This window comes from Anomaloglossus baeobatrachus, chromosome 4, assembly GCF_048569485.1.
Source record: "Anomaloglossus baeobatrachus isolate aAnoBae1 chromosome 4, aAnoBae1.hap1, whole genome shotgun sequence".
Lineage (NCBI taxonomy): Eukaryota > Metazoa > Chordata > Amphibia > Anura > Aromobatidae > Anomaloglossus > Anomaloglossus baeobatrachus.
Window position 1 is genome coordinate 18,314,538 of NC_134356.1, and position 26,891 is coordinate 18,341,428.

General features: G+C 49.0%; 6 protein-coding genes across 6 annotated transcripts; 4 read left to right on the forward strand and 2 right to left on the reverse strand.

The window, feature by feature from the left end:
* Window positions 1-1,017: 1,017 nt before the first annotated feature.
* Window positions 1,018-1,398, reverse strand: LOC142301038 (histone H2B 1.1-like). Its single transcript, XM_075342056.1, has one exon. It carries the CDS (start codon window positions 1,396-1,398, stop codon window positions 1,018-1,020), a length of 381 nt encoding a protein of 126 aa, XP_075198171.1.
* A 328-nt stretch (window positions 1,399-1,726) lies between these two features.
* On the forward strand, window positions 1,727-2,113 carry LOC142301040 (histone H2A type 1). Its single transcript, XM_075342059.1, has one exon. It carries the CDS (start codon window positions 1,727-1,729, stop codon window positions 2,111-2,113), a length of 387 nt encoding a protein of 128 aa, XP_075198174.1.
* A 1,365-nt stretch (window positions 2,114-3,478) lies between these two features.
* Window positions 3,479-3,895, reverse strand: LOC142301039 (histone H3-like; the record flags this gene model as incomplete). The annotated part of the gene is made up of 1 exon (XM_075342057.1): window positions 3,479-3,895. A coding segment is annotated over one exon (417 nt), but the record flags the coding sequence as incomplete, so codon positions are not given.
* A 1,774-nt stretch (window positions 3,896-5,669) lies between these two features.
* LOC142301041 (histone H3-like) lies at window positions 5,670-6,086 on the forward strand (the record flags this gene model as incomplete). The annotated part of the gene is made up of 1 exon (XM_075342060.1): window positions 5,670-6,086. A coding segment is annotated over one exon (417 nt), but the record flags the coding sequence as incomplete, so codon positions are not given.
* A 13,248-nt stretch (window positions 6,087-19,334) lies between these two features.
* On the forward strand, window positions 19,335-19,979 carry LOC142301042 (histone H1.2-like). Its single transcript, XM_075342061.1, has one exon. The coding sequence runs from the start codon at window positions 19,335-19,337 to the stop codon at window positions 19,977-19,979; it is 645 nt and encodes a 214-aa protein (XP_075198176.1).
* Window positions 19,980-20,802: 823 nt separating this feature from the next.
* LOC142301043 (histone H3-like) lies at window positions 20,803-21,219 on the forward strand (the record flags this gene model as incomplete). Its single annotated transcript, XM_075342062.1, has 1 exon — window positions 20,803-21,219. A coding segment is annotated over one exon (417 nt), but the record flags the coding sequence as incomplete, so codon positions are not given.
* Between the last annotated feature and the right edge of the window lie 5,672 nt (window positions 21,220-26,891).

Sequence of the window (26,891 nt, forward strand, 5' to 3'; positions counted from 1 at the left end):
TGAGTGCTCCCGATATACATCCATACAGGGCCATATACTCCCGAGTGCTCCCCATATACATCCATACAGGGCCATATAGTCCCGAGTGCTCCCCATATACATCCATACAGGGCCATATACTCCTGAGAGCTCCCCATATACATCCATACAGGGCCATATACTCCTGAGTGCTCCCCATATACATCCATACATACTGCTGTGCACCTTCCATGTTGTCTACATCCCATATTGTACTATTTACACCCATTTAAAGCTTTATCACAGTAATATTCAGTTTTACTCCAAAACAGTCCAGTATTATAATATGAAAAATCCATACAGCGCTGTATACAGCAATATAGCGTGATCGTATCAATCACTCCCGGCCTGAGAAGATCACCCGAATCACCGCGTGTTACCACAACAAAGAGCGGAAACTCTCAAAATTCACATTCAGCGCTCAGTCAATCAATAAAGCTTTGGCTCCGCCCATAGACGCTGTGTGTTAACCCGTTAATTCCCGCGATGTTCAAAAGCCGCCTCTAGAGCAGCACAGACTGCAGTGATCGAGCGCACAGTTTCATTACATACGGTAGCACAATTGTGGAAAGAGAACAGATGTAGCGATTCCGAGGGGCATTATCAGCTCCGCCCCCTCCTCTGATTGGCTGAGCGCAGAACTGTTAAAGATTTTAAAACTCCCGCTCATTGTCCAGTTATTCTCTAGTAAACATCCATATACTGCTATATATCCCCATATAATACGGTTATCGCCATATATTTCCAAATAGCTTTGTATGCTGACATTGCCATATAACCCCATAGCTCTGTATAGTGCAGTATATTCCTAATCTAGTCCTGTATACCGCAATATTGTGCTACACATCTATAAAAAAAAAAAAAGTGCTGTATAGTCTAATTATAACCCTATATAACGCGTGATTGTGCTGTGTACCCCATACAGTTCAGTATAAAGCTCAGATCAGACAATGTGGTGGCTCTTAGAAGAGCCTTTGTGGTGCGGGGCAGCGGTGGTGATCACTTGGCGCTGGTGTACTTGGTGACGGCCTTGGTGCCCTCGGACACGGCGTGCTTGGCCAGCTCTCCGGGCAGCAGCAGGCGCACGGCGGTCTGGATCTCCCGGGAGGTGATGGTGTGGCGCTTGTTGTAGTGCGCCAGGCGGGAGGCTTCCCCTGCGATGCGCTCGAAGATGTCACCGACGAAGCAGTTCATGATGCCCATGGCCTTGGAGGAGATGCCGGTGTCGGGGTGCACCTGCTTCAGCACCTTGTACACGTAGATGGCATAGCTCTCCTTCCGGCTCTTCCTCCGCTTCTTGCCGTCCTTCTTCTGAGTCTTGATCACGGCTTTCTTGGAGCCCTTCTTGGGCGCTGGGGCGGACTTGGCGGGATCAGGCATGATGAGAGCAGAGAGATCTCTTCACTGGAGAGAGAATAATGATCCTGCTCCTCCCCGAGCGGCCGTATTTATAGCCCGGCCATGCAAATGAACACTGCTGTCACATCGCTGTTCTATTGGGTGACAAAGGCATGTGACCAGTGTAAACGTCATGATCACCGCCCCTGCAGCTTATTGATGGATCCACAAGTCTCATTTACATGGATGACTTCAGAGTCAGTCAATGACAGGAGAGGAGGGCGGAGCAGCAGCTTATAAAATACTCCGGAGCCGGCACACGCGTCACATCTGATTTTTCTATCTGCTGATATTTGAACGCTCAGGAAACATGTCTGGACGCGGTAAACAAGGAGGGAAGACCCGAGCTAAGGCCAAGACCCGCTCATCCCGGGCAGGACTGCAGTTCCCGGTCGGTCGTGTGCACAGGCTTCTCCGCAAGGGCAACTACGCCGAGAGGGTGGGCGCCGGCGCTCCGGTCTATCTGGCCGCTGTGCTGGAGTATCTGACCGCTGAGATCCTGGAATTGGCCGGCAATGCCGCCCGGGACAACAAGAAGACCCGCATCATCCCCCGGCACCTGCAGCTGGCCGTGCGCAATGACGAGGAGCTGAACAGGCTGCTGGGTGGGGTGACCATCGCCCAGGGAGGCGTCCTGCCCAACATCCAGGCCGTGCTGCTGCCCAAGAAGACGGAGAGCAGCAAGAAGGGCAAGTGACGCCGCTGACCCCGCATCCTCCACAACACAAAGGCTCTTCTAAGAGCCACCACCCCGTCCTCACAGGAGCTGGCCCCGTCCTCACAGGAGCTGGCCCCGTCCTCACAGGTGATTTTGAATTTCCCGCTCATTGTCCGGTTATTTTCCCGCTTCTACCGCGTTATGTTAAATATAGACACAACCTTCATTCCAGTAAACCTCATATAGTGCTGTATATTCCAATATTATTCCGAATATCTCCATATACTGTTATATAACCCCCATATAGTGCCATAAATATTACTGCTGTACACTCCCACATGCCACTCCCATATACTGTACATACAACAAATTGATCTATACGCCCATATAGTACTAATGTGTATAGTCCTCATATAATCCTGTATACCTACAAGTACTGTTGCATACTGCCATATTGTGTTATATAACAGGAGACAATAAATATTTTTCTGTCCATGGAGCTGGAAACTTGCTGCAAAGTGATGATTGGATGAAAACCGAATTTGAACTTCCCGCTTAGTGGCCGATAGCTCCTCCCGGTCTTTGTCGCCATCCGTGTATAACACGCGGCCTCAGGGCGGACGTTCTGATGAGATTTCTACAATCCGACGATTCCCAGCGCCCGACACAGATCTGTGCGATCTGCAGATGCTGAAGTTGTTTCTCTTTCTCACGAGTCTTAACGAATTACAAACACGGCACTATTTGGAGCAGCGCGAAATCACAGCCCGATACAATCTCCGCCCGACCTGCAGATATTCTCCAAGCAGAACAGCGACCTGGAGTGAGGATCCCCCTGGAACATCTACAGATCCCACAGCCCCCGACATCACACACTGGATCCCAATAACCGCATCACAGGGCGCATGAACATCGCTGCGGAACTTTCCTCCGTCCTTCACTGATCCTGACGGGACCGGAGCCGCGGAGAGTAAATCCATCGCCACAGCATCTCCTGCTCCAGCGTCACACAATCCGATCACTGCACCCGACACAGCAGGGATTGTAGCGTCTCCAGGATCAGTGGCGTCTGAGAAAAGACTGTTACAATAGAGCGGTCTGGAAGACATAATATTATAGGGGGAATAAAGCAGCTCCGACATCAGCCCCAACTGCGCCGCACATTGAGCCGCTCCTAGTGAAAGGACAGATGGTAAGAAACCACCATAATAATAATCCAGACACAGGCGGACAGTGCGGGTTGTGCTGAAGCAGAGAAAACAGGAGACTCGGCAGCGCCGTCCGTCAGATGTACAGAGACCGCGGGAAAGAAGCAGAATCAGATGCAGGAATCAGCTCGTCTGAGGGAGGATTTGGTGGCTCTGAAAAGAGCCTTTGTGTTGTGCTCGGGGGTGCGGGACAGATCTACGCCCTCTCCCCGCGGATCCGGCGGGCCAGCTGGATGTCTTTGGGCATGATGGTGACCCTCTTGGCGTGGATGGCGCACAGGTTGGTGTCCTCGAACAGCCCCACCAGATAAGCCTCGCTGGCCTCCTGCAGGGCCATGACGGCCGAGCTCTGGAAGCGCAGATCCGTCTTGAAATCCTGGGCGATCTCTCTCACCAGGCGCTGGAAGGGAAGCTTCCGGATCAGCAGCTCGGTGGATTTCTGGTAGCGGCGGATCTCCCGGAGGGCGACTGTCCCCGGCCGGTAGCGATGCGGCTTCTTCACTCCGCCGGTGGCGGGAGCGCTCTTCCTGGCGGCCTTAGTGGCCAGCTGCTTGCGGGGAGCTTTCCCTCCGGTGGATTTACGGGCGGTCTGCTTAGTTCTGGCCATAGCTCTGTATAGAAGAGAACAGGAGTGATGAGAGGAGCGGCGGGAGCAGAGTATTTATCCTCCTGTGCGCGTCCTCATTGGCCTGTTTATAACCGCCCCCTGCACTCCATTGGTTACATCACACAAAAGAAAACTATCTAGCCAATAACCACCTGAGGTCTCTGACTAATTACTTTTCAGATGAAGCGCCGCCCCTCAGTCTGCTCGCCACGCTTGTAACCCCGCTTTTTCCTGTGCGTGTCGTCATTGGTCTGCAGAAACACGCTCCCTGTACTCTATTAGTTATGACACAAAAGAAAATAATACAGCCAATAATCATCCTATGTCTCTGACCAATCAATATTCAGAAGAAGCTCTCAGAAGAAGCTCCGCCCTTTAGAATCCCCCTAGGTAACCCCGCCCCTGTTGTAACCCTGCTTGTGTCCCTCCCCCTTAGTGGTCCCGCATCTCCCCCCTCCCATGATGCGCTCAGCAACTCACTCATTTCCCGCCGCTCTAATAAACTGTCACTTCCCGGCTACACGCGGCTCTGGAGCAGCCGCCACCGATGTAACTGCAGCTCCATCTCCCCGCACACAGCGCTGTACAGTGCAGCCCCCGCATTATCACTACATCCCCCGGCAACATAATCATCTACCGCCCCCTGTACACGAGATCACCGCGGAGATCTACATAGCGAGAAATACAAATACTGATCATAGGGGGACAAGAGTGACACTGATCACACAGCTCTGCAGGACAAGAGTGGCAGTGATCATACAGCTCTGCAGGACAAGGTTGTGGCACTGATCATACAGCTCTGCAGGACAAGGTGGTGGCTCTGATCATACAGCTCTGCAGGACAAGGTGGTGGCACTGATCATACAGCTCTGCAGGACAAGGTGGTGGCACTGATCATACAGCTCTGCAGGACAAGGTGGTGACACTGATCATACAGCTCTGCAGGACAAGGTGGTGGCACTGATCATACAGCTCTGCAGGATATGGTGGTGACACTGATCATACAGCTCTGCAGGACAAGGTGGTGGCACTGATCATACAGCTCTGCAGGACAAGGTGGTGGCACTGATCATACAGCTCTGCAGGACAAGGTGGTGGCTCTGATCATACAGCTCTGCAGGACAAGGTGGTGGCTCTGATCATACAGCTCTGCAGGACAAGGTGGTGGCACTGATCATACAGCTCTGCAGGACAAGGTGGTGACACTGATCATACAGCTCTGCAGGACAAGGTGGTGGCTCTGATCATACAGCTCTGCAGGACAAGGTGGTGGCTCTGAGAAGAGCCTTTGTGGTAGGAGGATAGAGCGGCTCCCGCTTATTTCTTGGCCGCGGGCTTCTTGGCTTTAGTCGCCTTCTTAGCCGGACTCTTGGCAGCTTTGGGCTTTGCCGCCTTCTTAGCCGGACTCTTCGTCACCTTCTTGGGCTTTGGAGCGGCCTTCGGCTTCTTGGGGCTCTTTGCCGCTTTCTTGGCGGCTGCTGCGGGCTTCTTGGCCTTTTTCGGGCTTTTCTTGGCCGCGGCCGGAGCCTTCTTGGGCTTCTTCGGAGATTTGGCCTTCTTGGCTGCCGGCTTCTTGGGCTTGGCCGCAGCTGCTGGCTTCTTCTTAGCCGCTTTGTCCTTGTCAGAGACCTCAGGTGGTTATTGGCTAAATAGTTTTTTTTTGTGTGCCGTAACCAATGAAGTGCAGGGGGCGGTTATAAACAGGGCAATGAGGACGCGCACAGGAGGATAAATACTCTGCTCCCACCGCTCCTTTCATCACATCTGTTCTCCTCTATACAGAGCTATGGCCAGAACCAAGCAGACCGCCCGTAAATCCACCGGAGGGAAAGCTCCCCGCAAGCAGCTGGCCACTAAGGCCGCCAGGAAGAGCGCTCCCGCCACCGGCGGAGTGAAGAAGCCGCATCGCTACCGGCCGGGGACTGTCGCTCTCCGGGAGATCCGCCGCTACCAGAAATCCACCGAGCTGCTGATCCGGAAGCTTCCCTTCCAGCGCCTGGTGAGAGAGATCGCCCAGGACTTCAAGACCGATCTGCGCTTCCAGAGCTCGGCCGTCATGGCCCTGCAGGAGGCCAGCGAGGCTTATCTGGTGGGGCTGTTCGAGGACACCAACCTGTGCGCCATCCACGCCAAGAGAGTCACCATCATGCCCAAAGACATCCAGCTGGCCCGCCGCATCCGCGGGGAGAGGGCGTAGATCTGTCCCGCACCCCCGAGCACAACACAAAGGCTCTTTTCAGAGCCACCACATCGTCCCTCAGACGAGCTGATTCCTGGTTTCTGATTCCGCCTCATTCCCCGCGGTCTCTGTACATGTGACGGGCGGCGCTGCCGAGTCTCCTGTCTCTTGTTTTCTGTATTAAGCACAAGCCGCAGCGTCTATCTAGATTATGGTGGTTTCTTACCATTGTCCTTTCACTAGGAGCGGCTCAATGTGCTGCGCAGTTTGGGGTGATATCGGAGTCTTCCAGACCGCTCTCTTCAGCCGCCACTGATCCTGGAGACGCTACAATCCCTGCTGTGTCGGGTGCAGTGATCGTATTGCGTCACCTCTGGAGCAGGAGATGCTGTGGCGCTGGATTTACTCTCCGCGGCTCCGGTCCAGTCAGGATCACAGCGAAGGACTGAGGAAGGTTCCGCAGGGATATTCATGCGCCCTGTGATGCGGTTATTGGGATCCGGTGTCTGTCGGGGGCTGTGGGATCTGTAGATGTTCCAGGGGGATCCTCACTCCAGGTCGCTGTTTTGCTTGGTGAATATCTGCAGGTCGGGCGGAGATTGTATCGGGTTGTGATTTCCCGCTGCTCAAATAGTGCCGTGTGTGTAATTCGTTAAGACTCGTGAGAAAGAGAAACAACTTCATCGTCTGCAGATCGCTCAGATCTGTGTCGGGCGCTGGGGATCGGCGGATTGTAGAAATCTCATCAGAACGTCCGCCCTGAGGCCGCGTGTTATACACGGATAGCGACAAAGAGCGGGAGGAGCTATCGGCCACTAAGCGGGAAGTTCGAATTCGGTTTTCAGCCAATCATCACTTTGCAACAAGTTTCTTGACCCTCCCACCGGCTGCTTCTGTTACAGGCACCACGTGGTCCGTCTCTTGACCCTTCAGTGTCCGTTGTTTCTCGCCGTCGTTCTACGTCAGGGGTGGGGAACCTTTTTTCTGCGGGGGCCATTTGGAAATTTCTACCAACCTTCGGGGGCCGCACAAAATTATCAACTTGAAAATTACCCTAATATATTTGGTCAAACAATTATCTCACTGTGGCGGCTGGAGCTTGTACTTTTTGGTGCAGCTGTAATATTAGGCGATGTTGATCTTGTTGCATTTCACAACTGCTATTCCAGGTTTGAGTTGTTTGGGACTGCTGTATATACATCACAGGAGGGTATGGGGGCATATACACCACAGGGGAGGGTTGGGAGGAATATAGAACACTGGGGAGGCTGGGGGCATAGACATCACTGGGGAGCACAGACATAGCTGGGGGCATAAACATTGCTGGGAGGAATATACATCACTAGGGAAGCAGCAGGGCATAGACGTCACTGGGGGTACATACATCACTGGGGGTATATACACATCACTGGGTTGCACAGACAAGACTGGGGGGCATAAACATTGCTGGGGTTATATACATAGCCTGGGGGATGCCGGAGGGACACAGACAGCCCTGGGGGCACAGAGAATGATGGGAGAAGATGAAGGCACAGACAGACCTGGGAGAGGCTCGGGGCACAGAGATAACTGGGGAGACGGCACAGATCACTGCTGGGGAGGGGGGGGCAGATCACTGGGGAGAAAGGAGAGGCACAGGCAGACCCGGGGGAGCTTGGAGGCAGTTAGAGAACTGGGGGAGGCCTGGATCACTGAGTGCTGGAGGTGGCTGCGGGCACGGAGAGCGCTGCTGGCGCGCACAGAGAGGAGCAGCTTCTGCCGGGCACAAGGAGTCGCCACCGCCGCAGCCGGGCACAGGGAGCCACAACCGCCGCTGCCGCATACGGGCCGGAGGTTCCCCACTCCTGTTCTACGTTATCACAGTAGTAGCACATTGGGAGGTGCGGGGGATGCGGCAGCTCCGTGCAGTGGAGATAATTACTGTTATTAACACAAAGGCTCTTTTCAGAGCCGCCCACATCTTCTGAGAAGCTACAGCTCCTGCTGCGGGGGGAGGGGCGGGAGATCGGCGCAGTTTGCTGTCTTGGTGGCTGGGCACATCGCAGGCTCGGACAGGTTAACAGCGTCTGTGGGAGGAGCAAGAACTCCACTCCATTATCTAATGTATATAGAGTAAATTCAGCATTATATGGCGGTATACTGCAGTGTATTTGAAGGTTTATTGCACTGTATGAAGAATCCAGCATACGAGTATTACACAGCGCTATATGGAGGGTGTACGAGACTATTGGGGTAGAAAGCAAAATGGTGCATATAAAGCTCTATATGGCAGTATGGGGAGAATAAGGCTAAAGGGTGTGCAGCGCTCTATGGGGGCATACAACAATATGGGACTTTATAGCAGTATATGGGGGTATAAAGCGCGAGAACTGAAGCAGTATATTAGGGTTACACATAACTATTAAGAGTATACAGCACTGTAGATATATAGCAGTGTATAGAACATAAGAGCGTCTACAGCACTATATGGAGGGTATACAGCGCAGAAGATTAGTGTTAAAGAGCACTAGAGTATTCAGCACTATCTGGAGAGATACCGCCCTATATGGGGAGTAAACTGCAGTAACTATTTGGAGGGTATATAGTCCTATATAGGATGTATACAGCACTATATGGAAGTGTATAGCATTATATGAATGGAGGATATTTAGTTCTTTATGGAAGGAGCACAGCTGTATATGAGGAGTGTACACTACAGCTCTATATGAAGAGTATATAGTGCTATATAGGGACTATGCAGCATTATATGGCGGTATACAGCATTTTACAAGAAGTTTCACATTGTGGCATTAGTGAAAGTTATCAGATTTGCTTATTTGCAATAAGTGATGTGTGAACTAGTGGATGTTCTGGTTCTGCCAGACTTTAACCCCTTCCCCTTCCTTACCCGGCCATTTTTTGGAATTCTGACAAGCGTCACTTTCACAGGTTATAACTCTGGAGCTTCAGCGGATCCCGGCGATTCTGAGATTTGTTTTTTGGTGACCTGTTGTCACATAAAATAGTTAATAAATAACCTTCCCCGCATGTTACTTTACATCAGCACAATTTTTGAAACTTTTTTTTTTTTGCTAGAAGGGTTCAGAGTTCATCGGCAATTTTTCATTTTTATAGCAAACTTTACAAACCCATTAATTTAGTGACCACATCACATTTGAAGTGACTTTGAGAGGCCTAGATGATAGAAAATACCGAAAAGTGACACCATTCTAAAAACTGCCCCCCTCACACTGCTCATAACATGTGTGAAACCACAAGTGGGAAATATCCAAGTATATATGACGCGCCCACAGGGTCTGTGGGGGAGGGCTACCCCTCACCGGCCCGGTTTGGGATGTCACAGCGGCCTGGCCCGGTTCTGTGAACCCGACGATGTCTATAAAAGATGAAGGGGTTGGTTGGGGATGTTGGGAGTAGTAGTTATTTGTGATGCCACCTGTGGTTTGCAGCCAGTTGTTAGCGGCCGCTGCGGAAAGTCGCTCTCTTCTAGGGCAGATGGTGACGCAGCTCGGGTGTTGCAGCTCTCCACAGGCAGAGCTAGGCTGATCCCGGATAGTTCAGAGGCCAGAACTGGTGGGATGCTCCGTGAGTCCTTCCTCCCAGCGCTGTGTTGTGCGAGTCCCTGCGGCTTGTAGCTACGCTGGGACCCGAGTCCTGGGGGTGATTGTTTCCCGTCTTGTATAGCAGGCAGTGCGAGCCTGACGATGGGGTCGCCCTATGCTCCTGGCTCTCTGTGCTGCTTTGTCCCGGGCACTGTTGTGGGCCAGAAGACTTGAAATATTCTGCCCGGGGAATTCTGCTGGCAGGCAGTGAGGTGCCCACCAGCCTAGGGTCCGCACCCTGAGATCTGCGCCGGTCCTGAGGGAGCTATGAGCTTCTCCTCTCAGCGACCGTAGTCTCCTGCGTCTCACTTGGTTCCCGGTGGTTTCTCGACTGTGTATGTGGCTCCTCTCTCCCCAGATCAGTTGCCCCGCCCCCCTGAGCTAGTGGGTGGGAGGCCTCAGACGATGTGGTGACCATCCTAAATGACCCTACCTTAACCCCGTCCTGGTGAGAGGGCAACTGGCTCATGTGTGTTTGTGAATTGTGAATGACAGACACTGATCTCCTCCTTACCCGGGATGAATACTGCACCTCTGGTGACGCGTACTACCCTGTGGTGACTGAAGCCTCAGGGGCGCCACACATATAGCGCTGTATATCCTCCCGTGCTCCATATACTGCTGTATAGGCTGCTGTATATCCTCCCTATACAGCTGTATGTGTCCATTTGTTGCTGTTAGTGATGGGGGATCGCGCTGGTGGATTTTTGTTGTTTTGCTGCATAGACTCCATATAGTGCTAAATAGAACTTTATATCAGACGTCCTGACCCCGCGGGTCACACAGAACTTGGAGTGGGCAGAGACTCTCAGCCAATCAGTATGGAGTATGGCTCTAGCATCAGATTAGATCCCCAAACAGACGCTAAGGCTATATGTGCACGCTGCAGTTTTAACTGTACCCAAACTGCAACCAAAACTGCACCTTGTCACAGAGAGCCTGGAAATGTAAACAAACCCAAAGCCTTATAATGATGGTGCATTTTTGCCGCGTTTTTGTTAATGCGTTTTGTAGAAGAGACAAAATATGATAGGATCTAAATGATAGAAAAAAAAAATAAATAACAGAATATCTTGATAGAGGGATAGCTAGCTTGACCAGCTATTTTTATTTTAATGAAATGTGGTTTCCCTCCATTGTAGGCTGCAACCTTCAGCTTTCTGCTGTACCTTATACAAAATACATACAGCTGCACACTAAAATGGCATCAATGTATAAGGGAACTCTGGTACTGCATTACTGCTATATGAAAAAACAAGATTTTTAGTTTATGAATTGGCCAATGGATGTAAGCCTGGAAAGCAGCGGCAAGGTAAATCTCAATATTCCGGGTACCTAACTAAAATGCCACTATCTAGGTTAACAAAACATCCGTGTCTGGGCAGCTAGACTAAAAAAATCTAACTTGAAATGCCACTATCTGGACTAACCTCCATGTCTGGGCAGCTAGGACTCCTAGCATAAGGATCATGAACACAGCCTGGTTTATAGGGCGGAGTGCTCAGTCAGAAAAAGACTCACTCAAAATATTTAAAAAAAACTAACCTGCACATCCTACAAGTGTGTATAGGTGCCAGCAGAAAAAACATAGCAAATACAAAATACATACAGCTGCACACTAAAATGGCATCAATGTATAAAGGAACTCTGGTACTGCAATTTTAGTTAGATACCTGGAATATTGAGATTTACCTTGCCGCTGGTGTCCGGGCTTGCATGCATTGGCCAATTCAAAAACTAAAAATCTATTTTTTTCATATAGCAGTAATGCAGTACCAGACTTCCATTATACATTGATGCCATTTTAGTGTGCAGCTGTATGTATTTTGTATTTGCTATGTTTTTTCAGCTGGCACCTATACACATTTGTAGGATGTGGGGGTCAGGTTTTTTTTTATATATATTTTTTTAAATATTCTGCTGTGCCTTGACTGATTATGAAAAATAGAGGGGATCCCACGCTTTTTTAAAAAAGTTTTTTTTTAAAAAATGTTGTGCGGTCCTCCCCCATTTTTCTATAACCAGCCGACAACTTGGGGAAGATATTATTCGGGTGGCTAGGGCCATAGTTATTTGGCCCTTTCCAGACTAACAATAGCAGCCCACAGCCGCAACAGAAGTAGCGTGTCCATAAGATGCACAAATTCGGGCACTGGACCTGGCTCTTCCCATTGCCCTGATGTGGTGGCGATTGGGGTAATTAGGAGTTAATAGCAGCCCACAGCAGCCAATAAGACCTAGATTTGTGATGGAAGGCCTGTATTAAACTCTCCCTTCACTAACCTGTGAATGAAAGTAACTAAACACAAACAATCCAAAAATCTTTTATTTGAAATAAATGACAAAATAGCACCCTCTTCCACCTCTTTATTAACCCTAAAGCAACCCTACAGGTCCAACGTAACCCATACGATGCCCCACAACGCTTTCAGCACTGCTACATCAGATACTTACAGCGAGTGCCATAAAACAAGACTGTCAGCTTTGAGCTCCACGCAGCAACTTAAGTGAGCCGCACAATCAGCAGTGACATCACTCTGGTGTCGTCCACCTGTGATCGGAAATCTGGCTGCAACTGAAGTGAGCTGCAGGTGGAGGACTCCGTCATCGCTGATCGGGCACGTCACCCTGGCAATCTCCGCTCATCACTACCAGACTGGCTCTCCTCCTCCTTTCCTGACAGCCTCTGCACTTTAGCTCCCAGCCCCTCCGCTTCACCTCTTGATGAGATTTGAAAGCTAGCCCCCTCTGGAGACTACCCAAGGGTCCCCTCTAAAGGTGTGGGAGACCTGGTTGCTATGTGTCTGTGCGTACACACCTTATTCTGGTCTTTAGGATTACTCGGAAGTACTGTCCCAGAATGGGTGTAGTACTCAGTGGTGCCTGACCAGGTCAGGGGCGCCACAGTGGCACAACCCCTGATCCGACCTTTATACAGGCCAAGTGTCACTTGGTGCGCCGGCCAATCATAGACATACCAATACTTGCTAAGGTATGTTACATACATCTAATAATCATTTTGCTGTAGTATGTTGAATATTCTCCATACAGTGCTGATTACCTCCATATAGTGCTATACATTACCATATATACTTACATTGATAAAACCAAATGGGCAAATAAATTGTAATATATATCATAGGGGACTTAAAAATTTTCTGAATAAAGATGAAGATTTTAATTATGGGACTCGCCACTTCATCCTTTTTCATCATAGGGGACTTAGTTTGCACTGTTTCGATAAAGAGCGTAAAAGTCATCCCACCAGAAAAGATGCAGCCAATTATCATGGTTCTTAACTATGGAAGAGTGATTCTGAACCTTAAAGTTTTTGGTTTGCACTGGGCACTGAGTGTTTGAGTCTTGCACCTGTACACTGGCTTTTACCTGTATGTCTGGTTCCCGCTTTGGTTTATCATCTGAATAAAGAGAATGCAGAGCAGCCAATCAGCAAGCATTTCCTATGTGGCACTTCCGGCCACATCACAGCCATGTCAAGTATTGAGAAGTCTGTGTTTGGTGGCTCACCATTGAAGAAAAAAAAACAAACAAATGACATAGGCAACCCCCTCGGTCTGCTTTACAGTGGCTGAATATCAAAAATAGAGGGGATCTTATGCAGTTTTTATGTTTATTAATTAAATAATGTAAAAAATATACTACTATAAAAAGACTGACAGCGCATCCACAAGGTGTGAACAGGAGCACCCTGAATATTCACCCTTACAAAAATCTGTACAGCAGCATCTGAAAAGCTAAACTATGTAAACATATAATACAAAAGTTTTAGCACAGCATTACTGCTATTGGAAAAAATTGAGAGAAAAGAGTTGTGCGCCTTGTCTTTGGCTCTGGGGGTTACAGTAATTGGCCAATTTTGAAACCAAGTATCTGATTTATTCCAGTAGCAGTAATGCAGGGCAAAAATTCCTCTATTTCAGGGTTACATATTTTAGCTCTTCACATGCTGCTGTACAAATTTTTGTAATGTAAAAAAAATGGCTTGGGATCCCCCCATTGTTAATAAGTTAACCAGCCAAGGTAAAGAAGGTAGCTGGTATTACTAGGGAGGGAAGAACCATGGCTATTGGCCCATCCCAGCCTGATAATATCAGCCTTCAGCCGCCCAGAATTGGTGTATCACGTTAGATGCAGCAGCTCATTCCGCTTGCCCTGATGCGGTGGCAATATATGGGGTTAATATCAGCTGTGATTTGACAAAAAAACAGCTGCCATCAAGCCTTAGGATAGTAATGAGGAGGCGCAAATGAGCAAGAAGGGCAAGTGACGCCGCTGACCCCGCATCCTCCACAACACAAAGGCTCTTCTAAGAGCCACCACCCCGTCCTCACAGGAGCTGGCGCCGCTCATCTATTGTGTCTTTAAAATGCTCGAGTTTATTGAGGAATATTGTAACAGTGCACTTTGTATTAGGAGGTTGGCACTTTGGGTATAAGTGGCATTAATGGTTTAAAATATGGGATTCTCTGCTCTGGTCCTTTATACACGATCCCTAACCCTCCATGTTCTGTAGTGGGGTCGCTGTTGTGCCCGGTGATTAACGCCGGGCATTAGATAGGTGTAATGTGGGCAGATGCGGCTCCTGATGACTCCACTAGTGCAGGGCGACCGTGTTCCTGTCCTCACTTCCCATGTGGCGGCGCAGTGTGGTGCACGGACACTGCCGCTCACACTGGATCTATATACAATCACTGCAGATAATGTGATAGGAAATCCCATCCCTGTAACTCCAGTGTTATATACCGCCATATCGTACCATGTATCGCGCCTCTATACAGAGCTGTACAGACCACACAGAGCACAGCCGCCTCTATATAGAGCTGTACAGAGCACGGCCGCCTCTATATAGCGCTGTACAGAGCACACAGAGCACAGCCGCCTCTATATAGAGCTGTACAGAGCACACAGGAGCACGGCCGCCTCTATATAGCGCTGTACAGAGCACACAGGAGCACAGCCGCCTCTATATAGAGCTGTACAGACCACACAGGAGCACAGCCGCCTCTATATAGCGCTGTACAGACCACACAGAGCACAGCCGCCTCTATATAGAGCTGTACAGACCACACAGGAGCACAGCCGCCTCTATATAGAGCTGTACAGAGCACACAGGAGCACGGCCGCCTCTATATAGCGCTGTACAGACCACACAGGAGCACAGCCGCCTCTATATAGCGCTGTACAGAGCACACAGGAGCACAGCCGCCTCTATATAGAGCTGTACAGACCACACAGAGCACAGCCGCCTCTATATAGCGCTGTACAGAGCACGGCCGCCTCTGTGAGCGCTGAGGTTTCTGTACACACTGAGCACATGAGATGTGAGCGGCGTCACTGCTGTATGGAATATACGGGATAATAATGGAGACGCTTGTGGATTCCTGAGCTCCCATCAGCCGCGACAAGCCGCCTCCTGCGCTGCCCTGACCTCCTCTCTCCATACAGCAGCGGCGCCGCTCACACTTCATACACTCGGGGTTTGCAGACATCTTGGCTCTTCCAGAGGCGCTGGATTCTTCTGTGGATTCTGCGGGGATTGGACGTGTTCACATTTGCTGTATTCGGAGTCGCTGCTCCGTTCTCTTTATGCTGCACAGACCCCATTATAAGCCTCCATATAGCGCTGAATATAAACCTACAGAAGAGACAGTCACTCAGCCCCAGACCTCCCCTGACACCGCGGGGCGCAGAGGACAGAGAGCGGGGGAAACTCAGCCATTGTGCGGGGATTTCAAATTCAGAGCTCAGCCAATCAGCGCACAGTATGATTCTGCCTCCGCCCACACAATTCCTTCCACAGATGCTCGGTGTTAACCCCTTAGTGCCTGTGATGAATCCGCTTGCTATTAGAACAAAACAGAAATTTAAGGCTGGGGGATTTACACCACTATGGAGAAAATATAAGCGGCTCTATATAAATTGTTATATGGAAGGAGAACACAGCACTATAAGGAGGTAGGAGATATTCAACTTGTTATAGATAATAAAACAGAAAAATGACAGTTTACAGCAGTATATGGAAGTATAGAGCACTATGGATGGAGTATAAGCACTGCATGGGGTATACTGTACTATGTGCACGTATACACCACTATATTGAAGGATCCAATACTTTATAGATCTACAGAACATTATGGAGTATACAGCGGGGAGATCATTGACCTGTTGTCACATATTTAATCTGCTCAGTCACTGACTATAATATTGTAATAGTCACTTGAGAATTTTTTAAGTAAGATAATTGACTATCTATAGGGGAGACTTTAGTGAATAATTATAATAATACGTTGGCCCCTCTCAGATCTATTGATCTATCAGCATTGTATGATCTGTTCAGTAACTGGTCTCCTGTAATAGAAGAATCAGCGCCATATGCCTTCAATCTGCTCTGTAAATAATGCAGAATGAGTGCTTTATAATAAAGCCCGTGTAATATGTACTGTGGATGAGTAAATTATATTTAGGCAGCAGTTTGCACTTCACGTTTTTTCATATTTGTGACTTCCATAATTTGACATTATAGGAATTGATTTTAAATCTATAGACAAAGGTTAACTTTCAGCCCCGGGGCACTTTCCGTTTTTGCGTTTTTGTTTTTTGCTCCCCTTCTTCCGAGAGCCGTAACTTTTTTATTTTTCCGTCAATCTTGCCATATGAGGGCTTGTTTTTTGCGGGACAAGTTGTACTTTTAAATGAAACCATAAGTTTTACCATATGGTGTACTGGAAAGCAGCAAAAAAATTCCAAGTGTGGAAAAATTGCAAAAAAAGTGTGATGGCACAATAGTTTTTGGGATGTTTTATTCACGGTGTTCACTATATGGTAAAACTGATGTGTGGGTATGATACCTGAGGTCGGTGCGAGTTTGTAGACACCAAACATGTATAGGTTTACTTGTATCTAAGGGGTTAAAAAAAATTCACAAGTTTGTCCAATAAAAGTGGCGCACGTTTTGCGCCATTTTCCGAAACACGTAGCGTTTTTATTTTTTGGGATCTATGGCTCAGTGACGGCTTATTTTTTGCGTCTCGAGCTGATGTTTCCAATGGTAGCATTTTGCGCAGATGCTACGTTTTGATCGCCTGTTATTGCATTTTGCGTAAAACTTGCGGCGACCAAAAAACGTAATTTTGGCGTTTGGAATTTTTTTTGCCACTACGCCGTTTACCAATCAGATTAATTGATTTTATATTTTGATAGATCGGGCATTTCTGAACGCGGCGATACCAAATATGTGTATATTTATATATTTTTTAACCCTTTAATTTTCAATGGGGGGAAAGGGGGGTGATTTGAACTTTTAGGTTTTTTTTTTTTTTTTTATTTTTTAAAACTTTTTTTTTACTTTTTTTATTTTATTTTACTAGTTCCCCTAGGGGGCTATAGCGATCAGCAATCCGATTGCTGATCGCTATCTGCTGATCACAGCTATACCGCTGTAAACAGCAGAAATAGTCACTTTCTTTCATCCTCTGCTCCGTGCCGAGGAAGAATGAAAGTGAAACTTCTTAGCACCAGGCGTCATCACATGACCCTGTGCTACGATGGAAACCACCGAACGTCACGTGATCACTCACGTGACGTCCGGAGGGGCGGCGGTAAGAAAAAAAGATGGCCGCGCGCATATAGATCTCGCTGCCAGACTTTGGCAGCGAGATCTAAGGGGTTAATGTTCCGGGTGGAATGCGATTCCACTCGGAACATGTAGGCACACATGTCAGCTGTTGAAAACAGCTGATATGTGTGCCGATCCACGCCGCCTGCCCGCAGCAGGGGGCGGGGATTACCGGGACACGATCCATGACGGAAAGATTCGTCCATGGTCGTGAAGGGGTTAAGGAAACCTGTGAAACAATTTAAAAAAAAAAAATCTGGAAGACATTTATTACACGTTCAGTGAATGTGACGTGCAGGGATAAATGCTATAGACACAAGTAAAAACAGACTGAAGGAGATTGCTTATTCATCCTCCTCTTCTTCATCATGATCCTCCTCTCTTGCACTCTTCAGGCTCAGCAGGGACCTTTTTTGCTGTATCTACCGTAGTTTGCCTTTGGACCTATACAGCGCCATATCCTTGCACGTCTTCAGTTTGTTTTTTTGCTTCTCTTATGGCGCCTTGCTCCATGATGAATTGTTTTTCCACATCTCTCCTAATTTCTTTGCCTCGTCCCCAATGATCAGACCTGGCTGCTGCCCTCTGATTTCAGGAGGGAAGTTGGAGTAAAACAAGAAGAAAACAGAGGGAGCATTTGAGTCCTTAACCCTAGAACGCATACCTGGGGCCTTGCAGGCCTGCTAGGTAATTTGTTTTCTATGGTAGATTGTGATGCTTGCGCGTTCTAGGGTTAAACTTCTTTACTTTTTCATGTGAGCTTTAATTTCACTTTCATAACCAACTTTGTCCGCTTTCTCCATGTCTTCACTTTTCTTTCTCTGTAGCAGCCATGGCCTTCCCCTGTTCCAGGCACTTACTGGAGAATTCTGCAAAGTTCAAGGATACATCAGGATGGTTTTCCTTCTCTTCTCTGCAAGTCTGTATAAGTAAACATAGGAAAACACTATACTGTGCACACTGCTGTATATATATATATTGTACACACAGCTGTTTATATTGTGCATGCTGCTGTATACATATTTATATATACTTCTGTATACACTACACCCTGCTCTATTATTATGGATACTTATAAGGCTGCTGATCAGTGCTGATTGTGCAGTATATACAGCGGTGCTCTGTGTGTGGATTCTGCATTTTGTGTCTCCGCTTCTTCCTCAGTATTTCACCTTTTGCACAATAGTTGGTGTCAGATGTGTGAATTAATATTTCTGTGATCACAAGGATTTTTTCTGCTTTCTGATGGGGAGTGAGTCGCATTGTGAAGCCATCGCCTGAGCACAGCTTTTCCCTCCATTACAGGCCTCAGAGATAAAAGCTTCACAAAGGATAAGACACAATCTTGTGCCGGAGATCGCACTCATCCTCCTCCGGGTGTGATCCACTAATGTGGGACGTGTCCTCCCCCCAATACTCTGCACACACGGGATAGATTTATATTCCAGCTCCGGGAGGTGCAGGCAGCGGAGGCCATCGCCTGTGTTACGCTTCTGGGCTGTCAGCAGCTCCAGGTCGCCCCCACATCGTACAATCCGCTGCCTGCACGATGGATATTGTAGTGAAGATTCCTGTGGTGGTGACAAGAGCCGGGAACAGGAGAACGAGCTCCCGCAGCAGGTTTATCTTCCCGGACACTCAGTGATGAGCAGGTCGGGAGGACGGCGGCGCTGATCCCGGGATCCTCTGCGCTCTTTCCCGGCATCTCTGGCAGTTACGGCCACACACGCTCCGCGGAGATGATGGCGGAGGAGAAGTGATGGCGGAAGCTCCTCACCCGTCCGGCTGTAGCCGATAATATAGAGCTTTTATCCCGGGCAGGAAAGCACAAGGAGAGAGCGGAGCTTCACTGGGCTCAGCCGGGAGAAGGCGGGGCCTGTGCTCAGTGTCAGCCAATAGAAGCGTAAGACGGTGCAGCTCAGCAGCCAATCAGTGCGCAGTAAGACTGTATATATAACAGGCGCCTCCAGCTCCGGCCTCAGTATTTTTCTCTCAGGAGATTTTTTGTGTTTATTTCCCGCTCACACGATGGCAGAGACCGCACCGGCCGCCGCTCCTCCTCCCGCCGAACCGGCCGCCAAATCTAAGAAGGTGCCAAAGAAATCCGGTGCCGCCAAGAAAAGCAGCAAATCCTCCGGTCCCAGCGCCTCCGAGCTGGTCATGAAAGCCGTGTCCGCCTCCAAGGAGCGCAGTGGGGTGTCTCTGGCCGCCCTGAAGAAGCTTCTGTCTGCCGGAGGATACGATGTGGAGAAGAATAACAGCCGCCTGAAGCTGGCCATCAAGGCTCTGGTCAACAAGGGCTCCCTGCTCCAGGTGAAGGGCAGCGGCGCCTCCGGGTCCTTCAAGCTGAACAAGAAGCAGGAGACGAAGGACAAGGCGGCCAAGAAGAAGCCAGCAGCTGCGGCCAAGCCTAAGAAGCCGGCAGCCAAGAAAGCGGCCAAATCTCCGAAGAAGCCCAAGAAGGCTCCGGCCGCGGCCAAGAAAAGCCCGAAAAAGGCCAAGAAGCCCGCAGCAGCCGCCAAGAAAGCGGCAAAGAGCCCCAAGAAGCCGAAGACTGCTCCAAAGCCCAAGAAGGTGACGAAGAGTCCGGCTAAGAAGGCGGCAAAACCCAAAGCTGCCAAGAGTCCGGCTAAGAAGGCGACTAAAGCCAAGAAGCCCGCGGCCAAGAAATAAGCGGGAGCCGCTCTGTCCTCCTACCACAAAGGCTCTTCTCAGAGCCACCACTTTGTCCTGCAGAGCTGTATGATCAGTGTCACCACCTTGTCCTGCAGAGCTGTATGATCAGTGCCACCACCTTGTCCTGCAGAGCTGTATGATCAGTGCCACCACCTTGTCCTGCAGAGCTGTATGATCAGTGCCACCACCTTGTCCTGCAGAGCTGTATGATCAATGCCACCACCTTGTCCTGCAGAGCTGTATGATCAGTGCCACCACCTTGTCCTGCAGAGCTGTATGATCAGTGCCACCACCTTGTCCTGCAGAGCTGTATGATCAGTTTTATCACTTAGTCTCCTCTGTATGATCATTGCCGAGTTTTTCCGCTATGTAGATTTGCGCGGTGATCTCGTACAAGGGAATGTCGACACTGAACCCGTGTCTGCATGTCGGGAGCAGAGTTCTCGGGGATGTAGTGATTATGCGGGAGCTGCACTGTACAGCGCTGTGTGCGGGGAGATGGAGCTGCAGTTACATCGGTGGCGGCTGCTCCAGAGCCGCGTGCAGCCGGGATGTGACATCTGTTTACAGCGACCTGAAAAGTGTGGTAACAGGTTCGGGTGTACAGAGTGGGAGGGGAGAAGGGCGGGGTTTCTGAAGGGATGTACTTCATCTGAAAAATGATTGGTTAGAGACATTAGGCGATTGTTAACGTCTTTTGTGTGTTTAATACTTAATAGCGTGAAGGGGGCGTGTTTTTCAAAGACCAATGAGGACGCGCACAGGAGGATAAATACTCTGCTCCCGCCGCTCCTCGCATCACTTCTGTTCTCCTCTATACAGAGCTATGGCCAGAACTAAGCAGACCGCCCGTAAATCCACCGGAGGGAAAGCTCCCCGCAAGCAGCTGGCCACTAAGGCCGCCAGGAAGAGCGCTCCCGCCACCGGCGGAGTGAAGAAGCCGCATCGCTACCGGCCGGGGACAGTCGCTCTCCGGGAGATCCGCCGCTACCAGAAATCCACCGAGCTGCTGATCCGGAAGCTTCCCTTCCAGCGCCTGGTGAGAGAGATCGCCCAGGACTTCAAGACCGATCTGCGCTTCCAGAGCTCGGCCGTCATGGCCCTGCAGGAGGCCAGCGAGGCTTATCTGGTGGGGCTGTTCGAGGACACCAACCTGTGCGCCATCCACGCCAAGAGAGTCACCATCATGCCCAAAGACATCCAGCTGGCCCGCCGCATCCGCGGGGAGAGGGCGTAGATCTGTCCCGCACCCCCGAGCACAACACAAAGGCTCTTTTCAGAGCCACCAAATCCTCCCTCAGACGAGCTGATTCCTGGTCTCTGATTCTCCTCATTCCCTGCAGTGTCCGGGGCGCGGTCTCTACATGTGACGGGCGGCGCTGTGTCTTCTGTCTGTTGCTTATTTTCTCTGCTCCGTCAGCACAAGCCGCAGTGTCCGCCTGGATCTGGATTATCGCACCGGTGTGGTTTCTTACTATATGTCCAATTACTTAGAGCTGCTCAATATGCGGCACCCTCTTGGTGGTGGTGGAGCTTTTTTTTTTTTTGTATTCCATGCCCTTAAGCTGCATTGTCCTCTTGTCCTGCAGACAAACTTATTCTAACAGTTCTCTCAGAGCCGCCCCTGATCCTGGAGACGCTACAATCCCTGCTGTGTCGGGTGCAGTGATCGGATTGTGGGACGCTGGAGCAGGAGATGCTGTGGTTACTTCTTGCGGCTCCAGTCCCGTCAGGATCACAGCGATCAGTGACGGAAGGAGGAAGGTTCCGCAGCCATACTCATGCGCCCTGTGATGCGGTTATTGGGATCCGGTGTCTGATTTCGGGGACTGGGGGATCCGCACTCCAGGGCGCTGTTCTGCTTGGAGAATATCTGCAGGTTGTGCGGAGATTGTATCGGGCTGTGATTTCGCTCTGTTCAAATAGTGCTATGTTTGTAATTAGTTAAGACTCGTGAGAAAGAGAAACAACTTCATCGTCTGCAGATCGCACAGATCTGTGCTGGGAATCGGCGGATGTAGAAATAGCAGAACGTCCGCCCTGAGGCCGCGTGTTACACGATGGAGACAGAGTGGGAGGAGCTATCGGCCACTGAGCGGGAAGGTTCAAATTCGATTTTCACCACGTGGTCTGTCTCTGTTAACCCTTCAGTGTCCGGTGTTTCTCGCCGTCGTTCTTCGTTATCACAGTCATTTTTATTTCCCAGAAGTAAGGACTGAACCCGATCTCCCGCAGCCAGAACATCCCCCGCAGTCACCGGGCGGCGGACCGCACAGAGGACTGCGGCTAATGACGCTTCAGCTCCGCCTCTTCCTCTAATTCTCGTTTTCCAATCTCCGTTGTTGTTTTTGCAGCTTCTAATGTGAAATATCTGAATGTAGAAGTAAAAGCCGCTGTCAGGAGAGTGAGCAGCGGCCGCTCAGCACCGAGACTCCGCTCCTGCAGTCACTGCTTCCTTATACTCCGGTCACTGCAGAGCGGGAGCATCAAACGCTCCACTTCCCGGGAGATGCAGACCGCCGTGCGCCTGCTGCTGCCCGGAGAGCTGGCCAAGCACGCCGTGTCCGAGGGCACAAAGGACGTCACCAAGTACAACAGCACCAAGTGAGGCAATACTGCTGCTCCGCACCACAAAGGCTCTTCTCAGAGCCACCACCCATTCATCACAGGAGCTGGAGCCGCTGATCTCTAGCTACATATCTGTAATGTAGCACAGGGAGTGCGGGGGATGTGGCTGCTCCGTGCAGTGGAGACATTCTCGCGTGTTACTGGTTTATCTGGGGCTGTGATTTGCAGTCACTGTTCTGATATCGGCCCCTACACGATAGTCTGGAAATATAAAGCGCTATATGGGGGTACAGAGTATGTGGATGTAATATGCTCTATGGTGATTTGTAGTACATTGTATACAGGGTATACAGCACTATATGGTGGTAATCAGGACTGAGGAGACAAAGTCCAGCTCCCCAGTAATGCCTGAGCTTAATCATGTGCGGAGCACGGATAGTTACTGCCGAGACAAAATACAGAGGAGAAATCAGCTCCATGGACAGAAAATGATTTATTGGTGCCTGTTATATAACACAATATGGCAGTCTGCAACAGTACTTGGAGGTATACAGGATCATATGAGGACTATACACGTTAGTACTATATGGGCTTATAGATCAATATGTTGTATGTATATGGCTAATTTATGCAGGTATACTGTACTATGTGGGAGTGTACAGCAGTAATATGTATGGCACTATATGAGGTTTACTGGAATGAAGGTTGTGTCTATATTTAACATCGCGGGAGAATAACCGGACAATGAGCGGGAAATTCAAAATCACCAACAGTCCTGCGCTCAGCCAATCAGCAGAGAAGGGACGGATCCGATTATATAAATTTCCCGCCTCTGAAATACGTCATCTCTACTGTTCTCTTTCTGGTCCTCACTCGCTCGATATAAAGGAGGACTGTGCGCTCGTCAGTCATAGTTTTCTGCTGTTTTCGTGGAAGATGTCTGGACGCGGCAAAGGAGGGGAAGGGCGGCGCCAAGCGGCACAGGAAGGTTCTCCGGGACAACATCCAGGGCATCACCAAGCCCGCCATCCGCCGTCTCGCCCGCAGAGGAGGCGTCAAGCGCATCTCCGGCCTCATCTATGAGGAGACTCGCGGCGTCCTGAAAGTCTTCCTGGAGAACGTGATCCGTGACGCCGTCACCTACACCGAGCACGCCAAGAGGAAGACCGTCACCGCCATGGACGTGGTGTACGCGCTCAAGCGCCAGGGCCGCACTCTCTACGGCTTCGGGGGTTAATGATTTTGCTAAAAAAAAACCAAAACAAAGGCTCTTTTAAGAGCCACCCACAGTTTCTGAGAGGAAGCTACAGCTCCTGTTGCGGGGGGAGGGGCGGGATATCGGGGCTACGCTGCTTTAGGTGCGTCTGGAAACATCGAGGGCACAAAGGGGTTAACGGCTAGGGTCTGTGGATGGAGGCAGAGACCTGCTTAGTGCTGATTGTCTGGGCTTAGAATTTTTCCCTGACTGGCTGCTTTTCTCTCGCTCTTTGTTCTGAGTGATCCGCGGTGTTAGGCGGGAGCGATTCCGGCTCTCAGTGAAAATGTAATATATAGGTTAAATTCAGCACTATATGGTGATCTATACTATTAGGGGGCATCCAGCACTATATATGGGAGTATACAGCATTACATTGACGTGCAGAGCACTTTATGATGTAGAAAGCCCTGTATGGACGTTATACAGCGCTCTATAGCTGTACAGAGCTCTATTCGGGCCCCGAAAAAACATTGCTAAAATATGTGACAAGTTCAACCTAATAATCTCCCCGCTGTGCCGTATACTCCATAATGTTCTGTATATCTATAAAGCACTAGCTGTACCACCCGGCTTCGCCCGGGATAATAACTGCTGTTAACAAAATAGAATGTATTAACAAAAGTATTCTGCACACAAAAACCACAATACAAATAGAAATGTAATTATTAAATTGTTGCCTATATTAACCAATCAGAGCTCAGATTAATTAACTGTAGCAAAATAGAAGCTAAGCTGTGATTGGTTGCTATTGGCAGCCTGATAAATCTCCAGGCAACAGAAAGCCCTTCCCCTGACAGTATATATTAGCTCACACATACACATATAGACAGGTCATGTGACTGACAGCTGCCGTATTTCCTATATGGTACATTTGTTGTTCTTGTAGTTTGGCTGCTTATTAACCCCTTCACCCCCGGCCACTAAAACACCCTAATGACCGGGCCATTTTTTGCAATTCTGACCAGTGTCACTTTGACAGGTTATAACTCTGGAACGCTTCAACGGATCCTGGCGATTCTGAGACTGTTTTTTCGTGACATATTGTACTTCATGTCAGTTGTAAATTTAGGCCGATACTTTTTGCGTTTATTTGTGAAAATTTAGGAAATTGTGCGAAAATTTTGAAAATTTCGCAATTTTCAAACTTTGAAAATTTATGCCCATAAATCTGAGAGATATGTCACACAAAATAGTTACTAAATAACATTTCCCACTTGTCAACTTTACATCAGCGCAATTTTCGAAAAAAAAAAAATTTTCGTTAGGAAGTTAGAAGGGGTCAAAGTTCATCAGCAATTTCTAATTTTTCCAACAAAATTTACAAAATATTTTTTTAAGGGACCACATCACATTTGAAGTGACTTTGAGAGGCCGAGGTGACAGAAAATACCCAAAAGTGACCCCATTCTAAAAACTGCACCCCTCACACTGCTCAAAACCACATCCAAGAAGTTTATTAACCCTTTAGGTGCTTCAGAGGAACCAAAGCAATGTGGTAGGAAAAAATGAAAATTTTACTTTTTAACACAAAAATGTTACTTTAGCCATAAAATTTTCATTTTTACAATGGAGAAAAGAGAAAGTGCACCCTACAATTTAGTGTGCATTTTCTCCTGAGTACGCTGATACCCCATATGGGGTAAAAATCAATTGTTTGGGCGCACAGCGGAGCTCGGAAGGGAAGGAGCGCCATTTGAATTTTTGAACGCAAAATTAGCTGCACTAATTAGCGGACGCCATGTCGGGTTTGAAGACCCCCTGAGGTGCCTAAACAATGGAGCTCCCCCACAAGTGACCCCATTTTGGAAACTAGAACCCTCAAATAATTTTTCTAGATGTTTGGTGAGCACTTTGAACACCTGGGGGCTTCACAGAAGTTTATAACGTTGAGCGGTGAAAAGAAAAAAAAAAAAATTACTACAAAACTGTTGCTTCAACTAGGTAGCTTTTTTTTCACAAGGGTATCAGGAAAAAATGCACCATAAAACGTATTGTCCATTTTCTCCTGAGTACGCAGATACCTCACATGTGGTGGAAAGTAATTGTTGGGCGCATGGCGTGGCTCAGAAGAGAAGGGCACCATTTGACAGCAAAATTGATTGGAATCATTAGCGGACGCCATGTCACGTTTTTAGACCCCCCCCCCCATGGTGCCTAAACAGTGGAGCTCCCCCACAAATTACCCCATTTTGGAACTAGACCCCTCAAGGAATTTATCTAGATGTTTAGTGAGCCCCTTGTACCCCCAGGAGCTCCACTGAAAGTTGATAACGTTGAACCGTGAAAATTATTTATTTATTTTAAATTTTTTTTTTTAAATTTTTGCAGCAACAAGGTAGCTTTTTTTTTTTCTTTTTACAACGGTATCAGGAAAAAATGCACCATAAAACGTATTGTGCAATTTTTCCCGAGTACGCAGATACCTCACATGTGGTGGAAATCAATTGTTTGGGCGCATGGCGGGGCTCAGAAGAGAAGGAACGCCATTTGACTTTTCAAACGCACAGACGCGGTGCACTGATCGGCCGCTGCAGGAGGCACGGTCGGATGAGACACAAAAAGCGCTGGGGATACGGGAAAAAAGAAAAAAAGTCACGCCAAAAATTGAGCAGGGATGTTGATCCGCGCTCAGCGGGACGCACGGACAGATGCGATACTTTTTTTTTCGTATCCCCGACGCTTTTTGTATTGCATCAGTCCGTGCGTCCCGCCGAGCGCTGATCAGGGATGCACATAACGGATCGGCATCCCTGCTCAATTTTTGGCGTGACTTTTTTTTCTGTATCCCCGATGCTTTTTGTCACGCCAAAAATTGAGCAGGGATGCCGATCCGTTATGTGCATCCCTGATCAGCGCTCGGCGGGACGCACGGACAGATGCAATACAAAAAGCGTCGGGAATACGGGAAAAAAAGTCCCGCCGAAAACTGACCACGGATGCAGATACGTTATCTGCATCCCTGATCAGCGCTCGGCGGGACGCACGGACGCATGAGGTGTAAAAATAGAAAGGGGATAGAGGAAAAAAAACAAAAAAAAAAAGTTATACTCACAGTGCCCAGAGGATTAGTAGGAGGAACAGAA

Excerpts from the sequence above, each read along its gene's own strand:
- LOC142301038 (XM_075342056.1), bottom strand. The coding sequence starts at position 1,398 with ATGCCTGATCCCGCCAAGTCCGCCCCAGCGCCCAAGAAGGGCTCCAAG.
- LOC142301040 (XM_075342059.1), top strand. The coding sequence starts at position 1,727 with ATGTCTGGACGCGGTAAACAAGGAGGGAAGACCCGAGCTAAGGCCAAG.
- LOC142301042 (XM_075342061.1), top strand. The coding sequence starts at position 19,335 with ATGGCAGAGACCGCACCGGCCGCCGCTCCTCCTCCCGCCGAACCGGCC.